General features: G+C 37.4%; 1 protein-coding gene across 4 annotated transcripts in view; it reads left to right on the top strand.

Annotated features, from left to right (window-relative positions):
- Positions 1 to 17,290, top strand: part of HIBCH (3-hydroxyisobutyryl-CoA hydrolase) — a 97,481-nt gene that overhangs the window by 12,263 nt on the left and 67,928 nt on the right. For 3 of the 4 annotated variants that reach the window (XM_087435489.1, XM_004426735.3, XM_087435488.1), the window contains exons 3-4: positions 10,927 to 11,064; positions 12,587 to 12,671. In XM_087435489.1, the coding sequence (XP_087291615.1) occupies positions 10,927 to 11,064; positions 12,587 to 12,671 (223 nt within the window). Of the gene's footprint in view, positions 1 to 2,054; positions 2,196 to 10,926; positions 11,065 to 12,586; positions 12,672 to 17,290 lie in introns of all 4 variants that reach the window. The other variant, XM_014784686.2, reaches the window with a different exon arrangement.

The following is a 17,290-nucleotide window of genomic DNA, read 5'->3' as shown; positions in this document are numbered from 1 at the left end:
TTTTCTGTAGAATTAATGAACATATATATAAATGAGGCTAATACTAGAGACTTCATCTTTTTCCCTTCTGTCCTTTTGCATGAATGGTTTTGATTAATGAACCAATAGTTGTTTTCAGGCTTTGAGAAGGCCCTGAATTTTTTAGATAGGAAAAAAAATCATTCTATTCATTCACTCATTTACATCATTCTATTGGCATTAACAGTAGAAGATTCCATAATAGTCTTTGGTCAAAGTCTGGCCCTCTGTAATTACATACTTGGCCTAAGTGCTCAAAGAGCCCTGCTTAAAGATATTCCTGCATCACCGTTAATAGCAGAAATTGGAAATTACCCAATGCTTATCAGTAGGGGACTGATTAAACTGATATTTAAGAATGCATAGCCGTTAAAAATAAGTGGGTAGCATGAGTGTGCAATCAGCAAAATTCATACAGGGAAATTGTATAGGTTAAATGGCCTGGTTTTTCCAATAAATTGTGAGGAAAAGAAAGAGATGGAGGGAGAACCTGTAGATTAAAAGACTTGAAGATATATCCAATTTTTAAAAATGAGCAGACTGTGTTTATGGATGCACACTGCATTTTTAATTAAAAAATGGATAGTTGTTACTTTTGTGGGGAAGGAGAGGGCTGTGATTGGGATGGGGCAAGTGGAGGGCTTTTGGGCTGCTGGACAACATTGGATCTGGGATTTGATTTTATCCCAATTACAAGCTCATGGTTAGGCTGTTATTATTTCATGGATACTGGCGTAAGACACACAGCTCTTGAGTTAGAGACAAAGTTAGAGACTTGGCTTCTCCTAGCAGCCAAGTCGGAAATAGGGTCATTGCAGATGTAGTTAGTTCAGATGAGGTCATATTGGACTAGGGTGGGCCCTTAATCCAATATAACTGTTGTCCTTATAAAAAGGGAAAACTTGGAGACATACCCGGAGAGAAGGCCATGTGAAGATTGGTGTTATGCTCCCACAAGCCAAGGAACTATCAGAAACTAGGAGAGGGGCCTGGAACAGATCCTTCCCTAGTGCCTTCAGAGGGAGTGTGTCCTGCTGACATCTTGATCTCAGACTTATAGTTTCAGAACTGAGAGATAATAAATTTCTGTTGTTTAAGCCACTTAGTTTGTGTTACTTTGTTACGACAGCCTTAGCAAACCAATATGATTATCATGATACATTTGTCAAAACTAAGAATGTTGGTGTATATTAATATTAACTTGAGACTTTATTTGGATTTCACCAGGTTTTCCATTAATTTCCTGTTCCAAGATCCAATCTAGGATACCACATTGCCATTTCCTTGTCATGTCTGCTTAGTCTCTTCTGGTCTGTGACAGTTTCTCAGTCTTATTTTTCATGACCTTGACAGTTTTGAAGAGTACTGGCCAGGTAGCCTGTAAAATATCCTCTATCTGCGCTTGTGTCTGGTGTTTTTTTTTATAATTAGACTGTAGTTAAAAGGTTTTTGGAAAGAAGATCACAATGGAAAAGCCCCCTTCTCATCACATCGTATCAGGGAGTATCTGTGGGTTTTGACACAGGTATCAGGGAGTACGTGACATCCACACGGCATAGCTGGTGACATTTACCTTCATCGCTTGGTTAAGTTGGTGTTTGTCGGGTTTCTCTGCTCTAAAGTTACCATTTTTCCCTTTTCATACTTTATTCTTTGGAAGCAAGTCATTAAGTTCAGCCCATGCTCAAAAGTTGAGGGGAGTAAGCTCCACCTCCTGGAAGGGTGATATCTACATACATTATTTAGAGTTCTTCTGTGAGAAAGATCATCTCTTCTCCATTTATTTATATATTCAGTTATTTATATCAATGTGGACTCATGGATATTTATTTTATTCTTTGGGTTATAATCTAATACCATATTATTTATTTTGTTACTCAGATTGTTCCGGCTTTGGCCGTTAGGAATTCCTTCATTTTGACTCCTGTGTCCCTTTGATATGACCTCATCCTTTTAATTTGTAATTTTTTTTAACACCTCCTTACTTTCTGATAGAAGGTATGTTCTGATCTCATCTTGTGTTTTCTGTATCCTAGCCCTGGAATCAAGCATTTCTCCAAGAAGCCCTGGTTGCCTTTATTGGAGAATTGCATTTAGAAATCAGGATCTGAGCTCTGGGAGTGCTCTTTGCTACTGGGATGTCATGGCTTTCTCTCCAGGAATAGAGCTAGAGTAATGTATGTATGTATATGGTAGAACATATATATGCTGTATGCTAACTGACATGTACATACGTATCTATAATTGTTTCTGTATTTATCCTACGTATATATATTAAGCTAAACGTGAGTTCATACTGATTTCTCTGACTTTAATCCAGTACCACAGGGCAGAGTTCATTCTAGCTTTCCCTTCTTGATTATCTGTGACTGTCCACCATCCATTACTTATTTAACCCCAGTATACATGCAGAGCAGTTTCAGAATTGTTAACCACTCTCTAGGAGAAATAGATTTACCAACTAGAGCACAGTGTTGATGTACAGTTCTTTTTGTATTTATTCTTACAGTTTCTAATCAAACCACTGTTTCCCAAAGTTACTTAGGTGCGCTCCCCTGCCACCACCACTACCACAATCACTTCAGCGAGGTTATGCCATATGAGTAATTTAGTTACATTCATTTGTCACAGTCTGCATTCCACGTTGGAATCCCCTGACATCCTGGCTGATTTTTAAAAAATATAATTTGTGTACATTAAGTTCACTCTTTGTTATGCATGTTTCTGTGAGTTTTGACAAATGCATAAATCGTGCATCCACCACCCCAAGACCATATAGAGCAGTTCCATCACCCTACAAATTCCCCTGTATTTCTTCTTTGTAGTCAACCACTTCTCCCACCCCCAACCACTGATCTGGTATGCCCATATAGTTTTGTCTTTTACAGAAAGTCATATGAGTGGAATCATACATTATATAGGGTCTGGCTTGTTTCACTTGGCAAAATGCATTTAAGATTCATTTATGTTGTTACATGAATTGATAGCTCAGTCCTTTTTAACACTTAGTAGTATTCCATTGTATGGACCTGCTACAGAGGTTGATCCATTACCCTGTTGAAGAGCATCTTGGTTGCTTCCAGTTTTTAGACAATATGACTAAAACTGCTAAATATTCATGTATAGGTTTTTATGTGAATATAAGTTTTTAATTCACATGGGTAAATACCTGGGAGTGTGATTGCTGGGTTGTATGGTAAGTCTATATGTAACTTTACAAGAGTTTGCCAAATTGTCTTCCAAAGCGGGTGGACCATTTTGCATTCCCACCAACAATGAATAAGAGTTCCTGGGGGCTGGCCCCGTGGCTTAGCGGTTAAGTGCGCACGCTCTGCTACTGGCAGCCCAGGTTCGGATCCCAGGTGCACACTGACACACCGCTTCTCTGGCCATGCTGAGGCCGCGTTCCCACATACAGCAACTAGAAGGATTTGCAACTATGACATACAACTATCTACTGGGGCTTTGGGGAGAAAAAAGGGAAAAAAAGAGGGAAGGTTGGCAATAGATGTTAGCTCAGAGCCGGTCTTCCTCAGCAAAAAAAGAGGATGATTGGCATGGATGTTAGCTCAGGGCTGATCTTGCTCACGGAAAAAAAAAAAAAAGAGTTCCTGTTGGTCTGCATATTTGGCAGCATGTTATTGTCTCTTTTTGGATTTTGGCCATTTTAATCTGTGCATAGTGGTATCTCATTGTGGTTTTAATTTGCGTTTTCCTAATGATAAATGATATTGAGTGTTTCATGTGTTTATTTGCCATCCCTATATCTTCTTTGATGAAGATCTTCTGTTGTTTTTTTTTTTTGGCTGAGGAAGATTAACCCTGAGCTAACATCTGTGCCAGTCTTCCTCTACTTTATATGTGTGTCGCTGCCACAGCATGGCTGGTGAGTGGTGTAGGCCCGCACCCAGGATCTGAACCCAGGCCACAGAAGTGGAGCATGCTGAACTTAACCACTACACTGTAGGGCTGGCCCCAAGATCTTCCGATTTTTCGGTCCATTTTAATACTGGGTTGATTGTTTTCCTATTGAGTTTTAAGAGTTCTTTATATATTCTGGATACAAGTCCTTTATCAGATATGTGATATGCAAGTATTTTCTTCCAATTTTTGGCTTGTCTTTTCATTCTCTTACTAGTATTTTTTACACAGCAGAAGTTTTTAATGTTGATGAAATTCAGTTTATCAATTTTTTCTTTTATAGATCATGCTTTTGGGGTTGTATCCCATTAAATGCTTTCATATTTGGAAGACACTGTGAACCGGAGTCTCAGGGGTGTGTCCTTCAGAAGTGTTCCTGTCCTTTCTTTGGGGATGGGCTACCTTTGCCCCCTGTTCTCCCCACCCCCTGGCCACCCTCCCCCCGCCCCCCATGTGGTAATTAGTAAACACTAAGGTCCTTAGGCTATGGTTTTGAAGTGCTTCCCCCTTGAGATTAAGGCTTTTATTTTATAGGCCTCCGTTCACTTCCCTCACTGTAGTGGGACTCCACCAGAACCCTGGGCTACAGGCTTTGAAGTCATTTCTTCTTCCACTGTAGGTTTAGCCTTTTGTTCTGTATGGAATATGAGGGGAGAGGATTTAGCTGTGCCTGCTGTTTCCCTCCCCAAGCCAGCACCATGCAGGGGAGCTTTCTCCAATCTTCTCTGGGAGATCCTGATTGGGTTCTAGGAGGAAAAGGCGGCCAGAGTAGGAAATCCCCATGACTGTGAGTCCCAGGAGTTTCCTCCTATTACACTTGCCCACACTAGGCCTGCAGCAAGTCATCAAAATTCTGATTATTCTTCTTTAGGGCTTCTTGCCCAAGTAAGCAAATATTCTGGTCCTGTGTCTCCATGAAGGCACCTCTCTCTAGATTTTATGATGTCTGTTTGCCCTGAGACAGTTTTCTGATTGAGTTCACCAGAAGTCTGTTCAGCCTTTTTTCTTGTTATAAGGTCAGGAGGAGCATCCTTTCAGCTCTCAGTGTCTCTGAGCTGAAACCAAATAATTGAGTTTTAAAGGATTGCCTCTGGTATTGGGTGATTATTTATGTAAAGTTGTTCAGTGAAATAGTCAAGAAGCTTTTTTTTTTGACGGCCTAATCTGACTTGGTTCAAGCAAAAAAGAAATTTACTGACTATGGAAAGAGATCAAAGTTTATTAATACTTGTATGTGTGGGAGATCAAAATTGGCCACCTCAAAATGTGTCTCTTTACCTTGATTATTTTTTCTGACGGACATTTGACCTCCCCCACTAGCTGACTAAAGAGTTTAACATAGAAGGTGTGTTACAGGAAGGAGCCACTACCATATGATGGCTGTTGTATAATGTAGAATAGAGGGTGATAAGAAAGGCACCAACAAGCCTATCTTACCAAAAATTCTGTCTCTCCAGCCACATTCTCTATAGGTGGCCCTATAAAGAGTTGTGTGACAAACATTTGCATTTCCATCTCCATGTGAGATCCCAAACCACTACCCTCCAGCACCTTCCTTGCCTTTAGCTGAAAATACTTAAGTGAGCAGCTTAGTCAAAACCATGAGTTGCTCAGTTTCTGTTTTCTGAGTTTCTCCCATGTATTATACATGTTATTAAACTTTGATTTTCTTCTCCTATTTGGTCTCATGTCAGTTTAATTTGTAGCCCAGCCAGAAAGGACCCAGAGTGGGTAGAGGATAGTCGTCTTCTTCCCCTTCGTGTGTAACGTGTTTGTAGAACAAGAAAACTTTTATCTGTGTTTTAAAATTTAGAATGATGTAGGTATCTGAAAATGCAGCTTTTTGTCTGTCATCTGTCATCTTATATGAGTCAGAGTTTAATCAGGGAAGTAGAACCCCTATGAGTATTGAAGGGGAGCAGAATATGCCACCCCAAAATGTGCCACTTTGACATGGGGATTATTTTAAGCTGAAGGCAGTCATGATCCAGCAGACTCAGGAAAATCTTTTTACCTCTGCCTTAACTGCCTAAAAGAAATTAGAAAGGGGGCCTGTACCGGGAGGAAAGCTATTACTAGAGATAACTTTTTATATTTGAGAGACTTAATCTGCGTGGCAGGGCAAACATTTGTTTACCAGACATCTACTCTTCTCACCTTCCTGTGAATTATCTTCCTCCCCGTTGAAGCCCAAGACCCCTATCCCTTTCCTTAGTTCAGGATGGCATATAAGCCTCAGTTGCCTGAATGCCTTTGAGTCTCATATCTTTGTGGGGGCCCTGTATGTACAAAATTAAATTTGTTTTTCTCCTGTTAATCTATCTTATTACAGTGGGTCTCAGCCAAGAACCTAGAAGAGTAGAGGAAAAATTATTTCTCCTCCCCTACAGTGTCATGGAATAAAAGATTTATTATGGGAACAAGATCTTCAGTACTGACCAAAGCTATGAAAGGGTCTAGAGGAGGAGTTGTTGTAGGAACTTACAAGAAAATCTGTGACGCCAGGCAGTTCCAGCTGCTGGAGTGAGACTGTGAGGGAGAGGTGGTGGGTGAGTCTGTGGAAGGCCGTGTTGGCTGGTGGGCCTGGTGTCTCTGTTGGTCAGCAGGGCTGGCAAGAAGAAGAACTGGACATAGAGCATGAGAGTAAAAGGACAAGCTGGAACTTGCCAGCACTTTCAGAGTAATGGCTGCTGCTTCACTTCTATTTCCAAAGTTCACTTATAAGTTTTTTTTTTTAATCAGCTAACTCATAACCAATCAGAGAAGGAGATTCCAGGAAATATAGTTTGTGTACCCAGGTGCTCACAGTACAAAATGACCACGGCTCACTTTCTGGCCTGGGCTTGCTCTTTGCTGTGGTTTTTCTCTTGGCACACTACTTTCTTGTAGGCTTCGTTTTGGTTATAGGTTATGGCACTACCTAGGCTGGGACTGCATATCTCCCTAGGGGGTGTGGGGAAGCTTCAGACTTGGTCCTATAGACCTGGGATGGATTTGAGTGATACTGAAATAGATGATATTAATTCTGCTGTCTTGGAGATATTTCCTATACTTTTGTAACTATAAAAAAAGTCATGACTGATACTACCTACGTATAGAGATTTCCCTTTGTTTTTTTTTTTTTTCTGGTGAGGAAGATCAGCCCTGAGCTAACATTCATGCTAATCCTCCCCTTTTTGCTGAGGAAGACCGGCTCTGAGCTAACATCTATTGCCAATCCTCCTCATTTTTTTTTCCCCAAAGCCCCAGTAGATAGTTGTATGTCATAGTTGCACATCCTTCTAGTTGCTGTACATGGTACGCGGCCTCAGCATGGCCAGAGAAGCTGTGCGTCGGTGCGCGCCCGGGATCCGAACCTGGGCCGCCAGTAGCGGAGCGCACGCACTTAACTGCTAAGCCACGGGGCTGGCCCGAGATTTCCTTTAATTGGGGTAGAATTTATCTGCTAAATTCCATGAAATGAGAAATTTTCATAATATTCTAGCTGTCTAGTACAGGGACCAGAAACATCATCCAGAACTAACTAATAGGTGGTCACTTTTAACCTAATTTTCTTAGCAGTGTTAGTTCTGAAATCTTTCCCCAAGTCATTTAGGTTATGTTTTGCTACACTCATTTTTTAAAAAGATTTTTCTGAAAAGTTACAAAGTGACCAAGGTTGTGTATTGAAATGGGTATAACTCCTAAAAACAACATTAAAATTATTTTAAAATGTGTGAAAGATCACTGCTGAAAATTCAGAAATAAAGCATAGTACAAGGGAGAAAAATTAAAATAACCAATAATCCTATCCAAGTCTAATCAGTAAACATTTTGGTATATTTCCTTGTGATTTGTCTCATCTTATGTATCTTTGCTGTTTTGACTCTTCTTTTTTTTTTGTGAGATCAGCCCTGTGCTAACATCTGCCAATCCTCTTCTTTTTTTGCTGAGGAAGACTGGCCCTGGCCCATTTTCCTCTACTTTATGTGGGACACCACCACAGCATGGCCTGACAAGCAGAGCGTCAGTGCGTGCCCAGGATCCGAACCGTCGAACCCTGGGCCGCCGCAGCGGATCGTGCGCACTTAACCGCTTGCACCACTGGGCCGGCCCTTGACTCTTCTTTTTTACTTTGCATCATATTATGAAGCTTATTATTACCATTAAATATTCAAACACATGTTTTCCAATAACTCTACAGTATTATCATATGAGTAACATGAATTAAATCATATGAATATCATATATTAAGTATTGTGTATTTTTGATATTATAAATAATTGTGTCAAGCATCCTTTTTTTCCTTTTTTGTTCTTTGAGGCATTCTTGAGTAACCAAATATTCGTTATGCTTATGGCAGAAAATTTGAAAAATACAGAAAATCACCAAGAAGGTGACCCCAAATCATTGTTTATCATTTGATGTATATATGGCCATTATTTTTATTTCTGCGTATGTGTATATATTTTTAACAAGATTATCCTCTAAATATTTCACTAGATTTCAGCTTATTTTCTGAGGATAAATTTCTAAAGAATTATTTCTTCAACGTTAGAATATTTAAAAGACTCTTCATACACATTGCCAAATTGCTTTCCACTTACACTTTCCCCTGTAAATGCTTTCACTTTTAAAAGTTATTTGTTGTCAGTTATGTGGCCAGTGCAGTTTGCATTTGTTGACATAAATTATAGTTCCTTGTATCCTGGACTGTATCTGTTTTGGATCTATTCTCCTTTAGCTGGTCAGTAAACTTGGCTCATATGTTTCATCAACATTACAGAAAATGAAGCTAGACATTTGAAAGTCTGGTTTCTTTTGTGATTTTTGTGTATAGTTTTCTTTTATCATAAATTTTTCTTTAGTATCAATAAGGTAGGAAAATGAAGAATACAGTTTTCTGTCATATAGTTTAGTACCTTTTAAATGTAATCTATTGCCCTTTTTAGAAAAAATTATTTAAAATATTGTTTTGAATAGGAAGTGAGTACATATGGTACAAAATTCAAAAAGTTCCTTGGAGCCATACAGTAAAAAGTCTTCCCACCTCTGTCTCTCAGATGCCTGATTTTCTTTCCTGGAAGCAACTATTTTGGCAATGTCTTACGTAAGCATCTAGAGATAGATTCTCTGTATAAATTTGTGTGTGCCCATGTACACGGTGGGTAGCATAGTAAACACACTGTCTGCATTTGAGATTGTTCCATGACAGTGTATGGAGAGGTAGCTGCCTCATTTGTAAAGGCTCCATAGCATCATTTGTATGAATGACTATTATTTAACTAGTCTCCCACAGATAACATTTAGGTCATTTCTAGTCTCTTGCCATTAGAAATGACAATGCGGTGACTATCCTTGTGTGTATTTCATTTTGCCTGTATGTAAAAATATCTATAGGGTAAATTTCTGGAAGAAGAATTACGGTGTCAGCAAGTATGCTTTTAAAAATGTGTTGTCAGGGCCGGCCCTGTGGCTTGGTGGTTAAGTGCGCGCGCTGCGATGCTGGTGGCCCGGGGTTCAGATCCCGGGTGCGCATCGAGGCACCACTTCTCCGTTCATCCTGAGGCCGAGTCCCGCATACAGCAACTGGAAGGATGTGCAGCTACGACATACAACTATCCACTGGGGCTTTGGGGGGAAAAATAAAAAAAATAAATAAATAAAAATGTGTTGTCAGATTGTTTTTCCTGGGTTCTGTAATGGTTTATGCTCCCACAGTATGTTTGTTTCTTCATACTGTAGACATCACAGGATATCAGACTGTTTGGTATTTGTCAATTTGGTTAAAAAAATAAGATCTTACTGTAGTTATAGTTATAAGTTTTAATCTGAATTGTGAAAGGATGCAAACGTTTCTGTTTTCCTGTAACCCTTTTAAGTGAATATAAATTATTTTTATTTTTATCTGATAATGAATTTTAGTAAAAATTAACTCTAACATTAAATATGGAACATTATTTTATAAAAGAGGACTCAAACACTGTGTAAAGATGTTGCTTAATGTTATCAAAATATGGACTTCTGGGTTTTGTTAGATTTTAGTTAATAAATGTGTTGTTGAATTTTAATTGGCATTCTCCAGTTAAAATTTTCCAATTTAAACTGACTTTGAATTTTACATTGCACACTGTCCCAATGTGAGGTTTAAAGTATTGTCCTTAGGTAAAGGAATGTATTAAGTATGGTGGTGCTATTAGCCCTGATAGTTGTGTATAGCAGAGTCCTGGGAAACTGCTGTGTAGTTTAAAATGTTTCCTTACAGCTGTTATATTAGTATTTTATGTTACATGAGCAGTGAAACCTGATGATTAAGTTATGATGTGTGAGGCCCTAAGTGAGTGTCTAGGCAACTTCTTCACAATAATATGATATGTAAGTTTGTCATTTTATAATCTGGCCTCAAACTACTTATTCTGCCTACTTTCCCATCATTTTCTCAACCCACCTTTATTCCATTCATTTTTAACATCTTAATATTTCCAAATATTCATTGCTTGTGTTTTAGCATGTGCTATTCTCTAGGATTCTCACAGCCGTTTTTCTTGGCATACATTAAGGCCCAACTCAAATGTCACCTTTTTTTAAAATTGTCAGTAGCTACTATAGTCAGAATTATTTGCCCTCTCTGTTCATCTTTGCTTTCCAAGCACCTAACATATTGCTTGGTATACAGTAATAAATGAAAAGATTTAAGAGTATTTCATAGTCTGGGTAATTCTAGGATTGGGTTCTATTCTAAATCAGTTGACTCAGTTTACTCAGAAATAAAAATCAAAAGATTTAAGAGGTATGTATAGTTTGCTTTGGAACTGTCCATGTACAGTCTAGATGACTTTAGAAACCTTTGTCAGATATACCTAGTTATTCATTCAATTAGTTACCATTGTTATTATACTTTTAATGTACCATTGTGTAAAAGATTTGCATTCGATGTATATGTTTTGATGTTGGCTTGTGACAAAAACTTAATGAATTTTATCCTCAAGTTATTCTTTGTTTACACAGAGAATGTCAAAGCACACGGATGCAGCAGAAGTACTCTTGGAAAGAAAAGGTTGTGCAGGAGTGATAACACTAAACAGACCAAAGTTACTAAATGCACTGACTTTTAATATGATTCGGCAGATTTATGCACAGCTAAAGGTTTGTAATTTTCTTAAAGCAATTATATGGATCCTTTTAGTAGTATATCTTCATAGAACATTTCTGTTATCTCTTCCATAGAATCGCTGGAGTCTCTGGGATCAGTGCCCAAGCCCCATCAATTTTTGAGTCCTCAGTGCTTTCCCTATGTGGTTTTTCTGGAGCATCCCTAGTGACAGGGAGTTTGTTGTCTCATGAGACAGCCCCTTCCACTTTTACATAGCTCGAAGTTTCTTCTTGTGTTCTGCCCCTCTTTATTTCTCTGACCTTTTAACCAGTGATACTGGTTCTACCTCTTGGGACATAAGTGTACTAATCTAATCTGCTTCCACGTGACAGCTTTTTGGTTTGAAGACACCGGTTTTTGAACTGCGTGGCCAACATTATCTTAGAGAAAGCCGTAAGCTTTTCTATTCTAAGCGAACTGCATGGTGCAATGGAAAAGCATGACTTAAAGTCAGACTGCTTATGTTTGAAATTTGGATTTCTATTTATTAACTGTGTAGATTGGGGACATCCATCTCTCAGTGCCTCACTTTCCTCAGCTGTGAAATGGGGATGATATTTCCTAGGATTTTTGTGAAAATGAAGTGAAATAGTGTACCTAATATTGTCAGCCACATAAGTGTTAAGCAAATAATAGTTCTCCCCTGGTCACCAGTTCCTTAATTCTTCATTTGATGAGTTTCTTTTCCATTCTGCTGTGTCTGTTTGGAACACCTTATAGTATGTCCTTAAGTGTGATATAGAGAAATAAGCCAAGTGTTCCAGATTAGAGTTGGATGAGAAAGGAAGAAAGTAGAAAATTCCATGTTAGTATACCATATTTCTGTTAATGTAATCCAGTATTCCATTAACCTTTTGGACAACCACATCTGTCCAGCTACTTCTCTTCCTTGTACATGTGTTTTTATTCTCGAGTGTAGAATTTATAGAGCCCCTGGTAATTTTTCTCTGTCTGGTTAACTAGTTTTTTATTTGGTCCTTTGTTCTAGCCTTTTGAATTTTCATTGGCTCTTGATTCTTTCATCGCTTCCAGATTTGATCACTATAGGTGGTTTCACTGTTAATTGTAAATTTGTCAGTAGGACAGAGCTCTATTTCACCACAGTAGAAAGGTTAATGCTCTGTTTATCAACTATCTTTGGGTTGGGTTGATTTATTCACCAGATTTATAAGCTTATGTAACATAATATTATTAAGCCCATACTTTTTCATGTTGGTCTCAAAGTGGTCATGGCAAAGATTTCAGATGCCATCATGAAATTTGAATTGCAAAGTGTACTCATCTAGCAACTTTGTTGGAATTGCCTCTAATTTATGTCAGAAAAGAAAATGAAGTCGAGATCTATTCTTCTAGATATGCTTTATAAAGTTTATGCTTTATATATATATATCCGTATAGATCTATATATATACATAGATGTATGTGTGTATATATGTGTATATGTACATATGGATATATCTTTAATGAGTTTGTATTTATAATATGCTTATACCATCTTCTTTTGCATTTGGATAGAAGTGGGAACAAGATCCTGAAACTTTCCTGATCATTATAAAGGGAGCTGGAGAAAAGGCTTTCTGTGCTGGGGGTGATATCAGAGGTAAAAACTTTTTTCCCTCTCACCTGAATGCTTTTTTTTCCAATAGAACTGATAAAGTGTTAGCAAATTTTTGTAGTACTTTGTAATTTTTTAGAATTGTTTTTGTTATAAAGTTAATACATTCTTATGTAGTTAACTTAGAAAACGGAAAAATTTAAAGACTTACCATTTGTAGTTAATATTAGAAAAATGAGGAGAATAATGATTTTTTTTAACTACTTATATGCCTTTCAAATATCTTGTCTCTCTCCATTCATTCTAAACAAAATGTCCAGTTACGGTATGAATCCGCTTTTTATTTTAGAAAAGCTGATATGAAGCAGTTCAGTTTGTCACCTCACCTGACAATCTGGCCATGTTGAGTGACTTGCCATTCTCCAAGCATAACATGCTGTCACGTGTTTCTGTGACTGCCTGTGCTTTTCCACTGTTCATGGTCCCAAAGCAGAATGTACTTAATTATAGCATTTATCCTATTTTATTGTCAGTATATTTTTACGTATGTTTAAATAAACATGCTGAGATAAAAAGATTAATTCTTCTTATCTTTCTAATCATTTAGGTCAATCTGTCTGTACACATTTAACTATTAAAGACAAAAGAAAGAAATGTTTGTTCTCAGGATCAAAGTCATGTACTTATTATTACCACCACTGGTTGTCAGTATTTTATATATACTGAAAACTATTTTTACTTTTTGTATTTTGTTTCTTATGGAATTGGTAGAGTCCACGTATGGTTTTTCCCTTGTGTTTTTATTTTGTATATTTGGTTTTTTGTATTGTGTTAAGATAATAATGTTTGGGTTGATCTATTTACCAAATTAAAAGTTTATGTAAACCATTATATTTGGAGTAGGAAGAAACAAGCTTGATTCAGTACATAATTTCAAATACCTATTAAATTTAAAGTAACTGAATCTTAAAATTGCAATTAAAATTTTTTGATTGCTTAGACTGATTTGTTAACTGAATTGTTTTTGAATTTATTGTTTTGCCCACAACATGAATATTTTTAAAACATCACTTTTCGGCCTGGGATTAGCCTTTCCTCTGGAGTTGAGCCTATGATCTTATCAGTTTACAGATGGGCAGAGCCTTATGTGTTGATTTTAGCTTATTCTGACTTTGAGCTATTTTTGCATATAGGCCTAACTTCATATTGATGTTAGAAATACACTTAGAAATTCTAGAATTATTCCTGTTTACATGTATAAAGCAATGGCAATTCCAGGAAATGTAGGTTTTTTCTTTTTTTTTGCTGAGGAAAATTAGCCCTGAGCTAACATCTGTTGCCAGTCCTCCTTTTTTGCTTGAGGAAGATTAACCCTGAGCTAACGTCTGTCTCAATCTTCCTCTATTTTATATGTGCATCGCCACCACAGCATGCCTGGCAGTGGTGTAAGTCCGCGCCTGGGATCCGAACCCACGAAACCTGGGCCGCTGAAGTAGAGTGTGCCAAACCTAACCACTAGGCCGTGGGGCCGGCCCCTAGTTTCTTTAAAGATTGTAATCTGAGACAATAAGTGGGTACTCTGAAAAATTTTTTTAAATAATATGAATGTCATTTAATTTCAGTGTATATGGAACTAATTGATTAGAATAAGATTAGAAGGAAACCTAAGAATATTTTTGAGGTAAAAGAGCTTCATTCCACAGGCAATACAATTTGCATTCCTTTCCTTTTAAAATTGGTAAGCAGCTGTAAGGATTGAATAAAAGGCAATAGACTAGGGGGGTTTTTTTGGGCATATGTCAGTGAAAGCCTCATAATGGCAAAACTAGATATCAAATCTTTCTTTTAAAAATGAGGAAAAGAGGTCAACATTTGGAACATTTTGAAGGAAGCTATATCAGAGTTCTAGAGTTAGTTTAAAAATCTATAAATAGTCAACAATTTATTTTTTATATTTTATTTTTTCATTGAAGTCACGTTGGTTTATAACATTATATAAATTTCAGCTGTACATCATTATATTTTGTCTTCTGTATAGATGGCATCGTGTTCACTACTAAATGTCTAGTTGCCATCTCTCATCATGTGACGTGCACCTTTACCCCTTTCGCCCTCCCTGTATACCCTCCTTCCCCTTTGGTAACCATCATTTGTTTTCTGTATCTGTGTGTGTGTGTGTGTGTGTGTGTGTGTGTGTGTGTATCTTCCACATATGGGTGAAGTCATATCATAATTTTCTTTCTCTGGCTGACTTATTTCACTTAGCATAATAGCCTCAAGGTCCGTCCATGTTGTTGCAAATGGCAACATTTCGTCTTTTTTTGGGCTGAGTAGTATTCCATTGTATATGTATGTACCACATCTTCTTTATCCGTTCATCTGTTGATGGGCACTTACTTAGGTCACTTCCAAGTCTTGGCTATTGTGAATAATGCTGCAGTGAACATAGGGGTGCATATATCTTTATTCGTGTTTTCATGTTCTTTGGATAAATAGCCAGAAGTGGAATAGCTGGATCTTATGGTATTTTTATTTTTAATTTTTTGAAGAATCTTTATAATGTTTTCCAAAGTGGCTGCACTTATTTACATTGCCACCAGCAGTGTACAAGGGTTCCTTTTTCTCCACATCCTCTCCAACACTTGTTATTTCTTGTCTTTTTAATAATAGCCATTCTGACGAGTGTGAGGTAATATCTCACTGTAGTTTTGATTTGCATTTTCGTAATAATTAGTGATGTTGAACATCTTTTCATGTGCCTGTTAGCCATCTGTATATCTTCTTTGGAAAAACATCTGTTCGTATCCTCTGCCTGTATTTTGATCAGGTTGTTTTTTTGTTGTTGAGTTGTATGAGTTCTTTATATATCTTAGGTATTAACCCCTTATCAGATATATGATTTTCAAATATTTTCTCTCCCAGTTGGTAGGTTGTCTTTTTGTTTTGTTGGTGGTTTCCTTTGCTGTGCAGAAGCTTTTTAGTCTCATGTAGTCCCATTTGTTTATTTTTTCTTTTGCTTCCCTTGCCTGAGGAGACATGATATTCAAAAAGATACTGCAAAGACCAGTGTCAAAGAGTATACTACCTATGTTTTCTTCTAGGAGTTTTATGGTTTCAGGTCTTACATTCAAGTCTTTAATTCATTTCAAGTTAATTTCTGTGTGTGGTGTAATATATTGGTCTACTTTCATTCTTTTGCATGTGGCTGTCGAGTTTTCCCAGCACTGTTTATTGAAGAGACTTTCCTTTCTCCATTGTATATTCTTGGCTCCTTTGTCAAAAATTAGCTGTCCATACAGAAAGAACAGTTTGGTGGTTACCAGGGGGAAGAGGATTGGGGAGTGGGCACAAGGGGTGAAGGATGCATTTATGTAGTTACTGACAAACAATATAATGTACAACTAAAAGTTCACAATGTTATAAACTATTATGACATCAATTAAAAAAAATTAGCTGTCCATAGATGTGTGGGTTTATTTCTGGGCTGTCAGTTCTGTTCCATTGATCTGTGTGTCTGTTTTTGTGCCAATACCATGCTGTTTTGATTACTATAGCTTTGTAGTATATTTTGAAATCAAGGAGTGTGATACCTCCAGTTTTGTTCTTTTTTCTTAGGATCGCTTTAGCTATTTGGGGTCTATTGTTGTTCCATGTAAATTTCTATGAAAAATGTCATTGGGATTCTGATTGGGATTGCATTGAATCTGTGGATTGCTTTAGGTAATATGGACATTTTAACTGTGTTAATTCTTCTATCCGTAGGTGTGGGATATCTTTCCATTTCTTTATGTCTTCTTCAGTTTCTTTCAACAATGTCTTATAGTTTTCAGTGTATAGGTCTTTCACCCCCTTGGTTAAATTTATTCCTAGGTATTTTATTCTTTTTATTGCGATTGTAAATGGGATTGTATTCTTGATTTCTCTTTCTGCTTATTTGTTGTTAGTGTATAGAAATTCAAATAGTCAACAATTTTAACTCTTTCCCCTAAAAGAAGAAATATATATATTATGCATTTAATTTGTATTTTAGTATATAATTGTCATAGGACTTAAGGACAGGAAAGGCATATGAGCTTGCAGTATATGGAAGAGAAAGGTTTGATAGCAGTCTTGACATTGACTCGAGTAGGAGTACAGTAGATGTGAACTCTGGATAATAGGAAATTGCAATAGAAATGAAAGCATTTGATAGTATTTATTGTTAGATGTTTACTGAGCACCTGTTTATTAAGCCAGGCAGTAGTATGCTGTAGCAACATCTTTCAGAAGTTATATTTCCATTGATATTATTAATAAGTAAAGATATTGCAATCTCATTTACCTCTCTATCCTTGACATTCATTTTTTTTCAATTTCTTTTTCTTTTGTGAGGAAGATCAGCCCTGTGCTAACATCTGCCAATCCTCCTCTTTTTGCTGAGGAAGACTGGCCCTGCGCTAACATCCATGCCCATCTTCCTCCACTTTATGTGGGACGCTGCCACAGCATGGCTTGACAAGTGGTGCGTTGGTGTGCGCCCGGGATCCGAACCGGTGAACCCCAGGCTGCTGCATTGGAGTGCACGCACTTAACTGCTTGCGCCACCGGGCCAGCCCCCTATCCTCACCTTTTATCATTCTCCTTTAGTCTTTTAAAACTGCTTATTTCTTGTTTTATTCTTTCTT

This window comes from Ceratotherium simum, chromosome 9 (genome assembly GCF_057802395.1).
Source record: "Ceratotherium simum simum isolate JZ-2026a chromosome 9, ASM5780239v1, whole genome shotgun sequence".
Lineage (NCBI taxonomy): Eukaryota > Metazoa > Chordata > Mammalia > Perissodactyla > Rhinocerotidae > Ceratotherium > Ceratotherium simum.
This window is presented reverse-complemented; position numbering and strand designations above follow the sequence as displayed.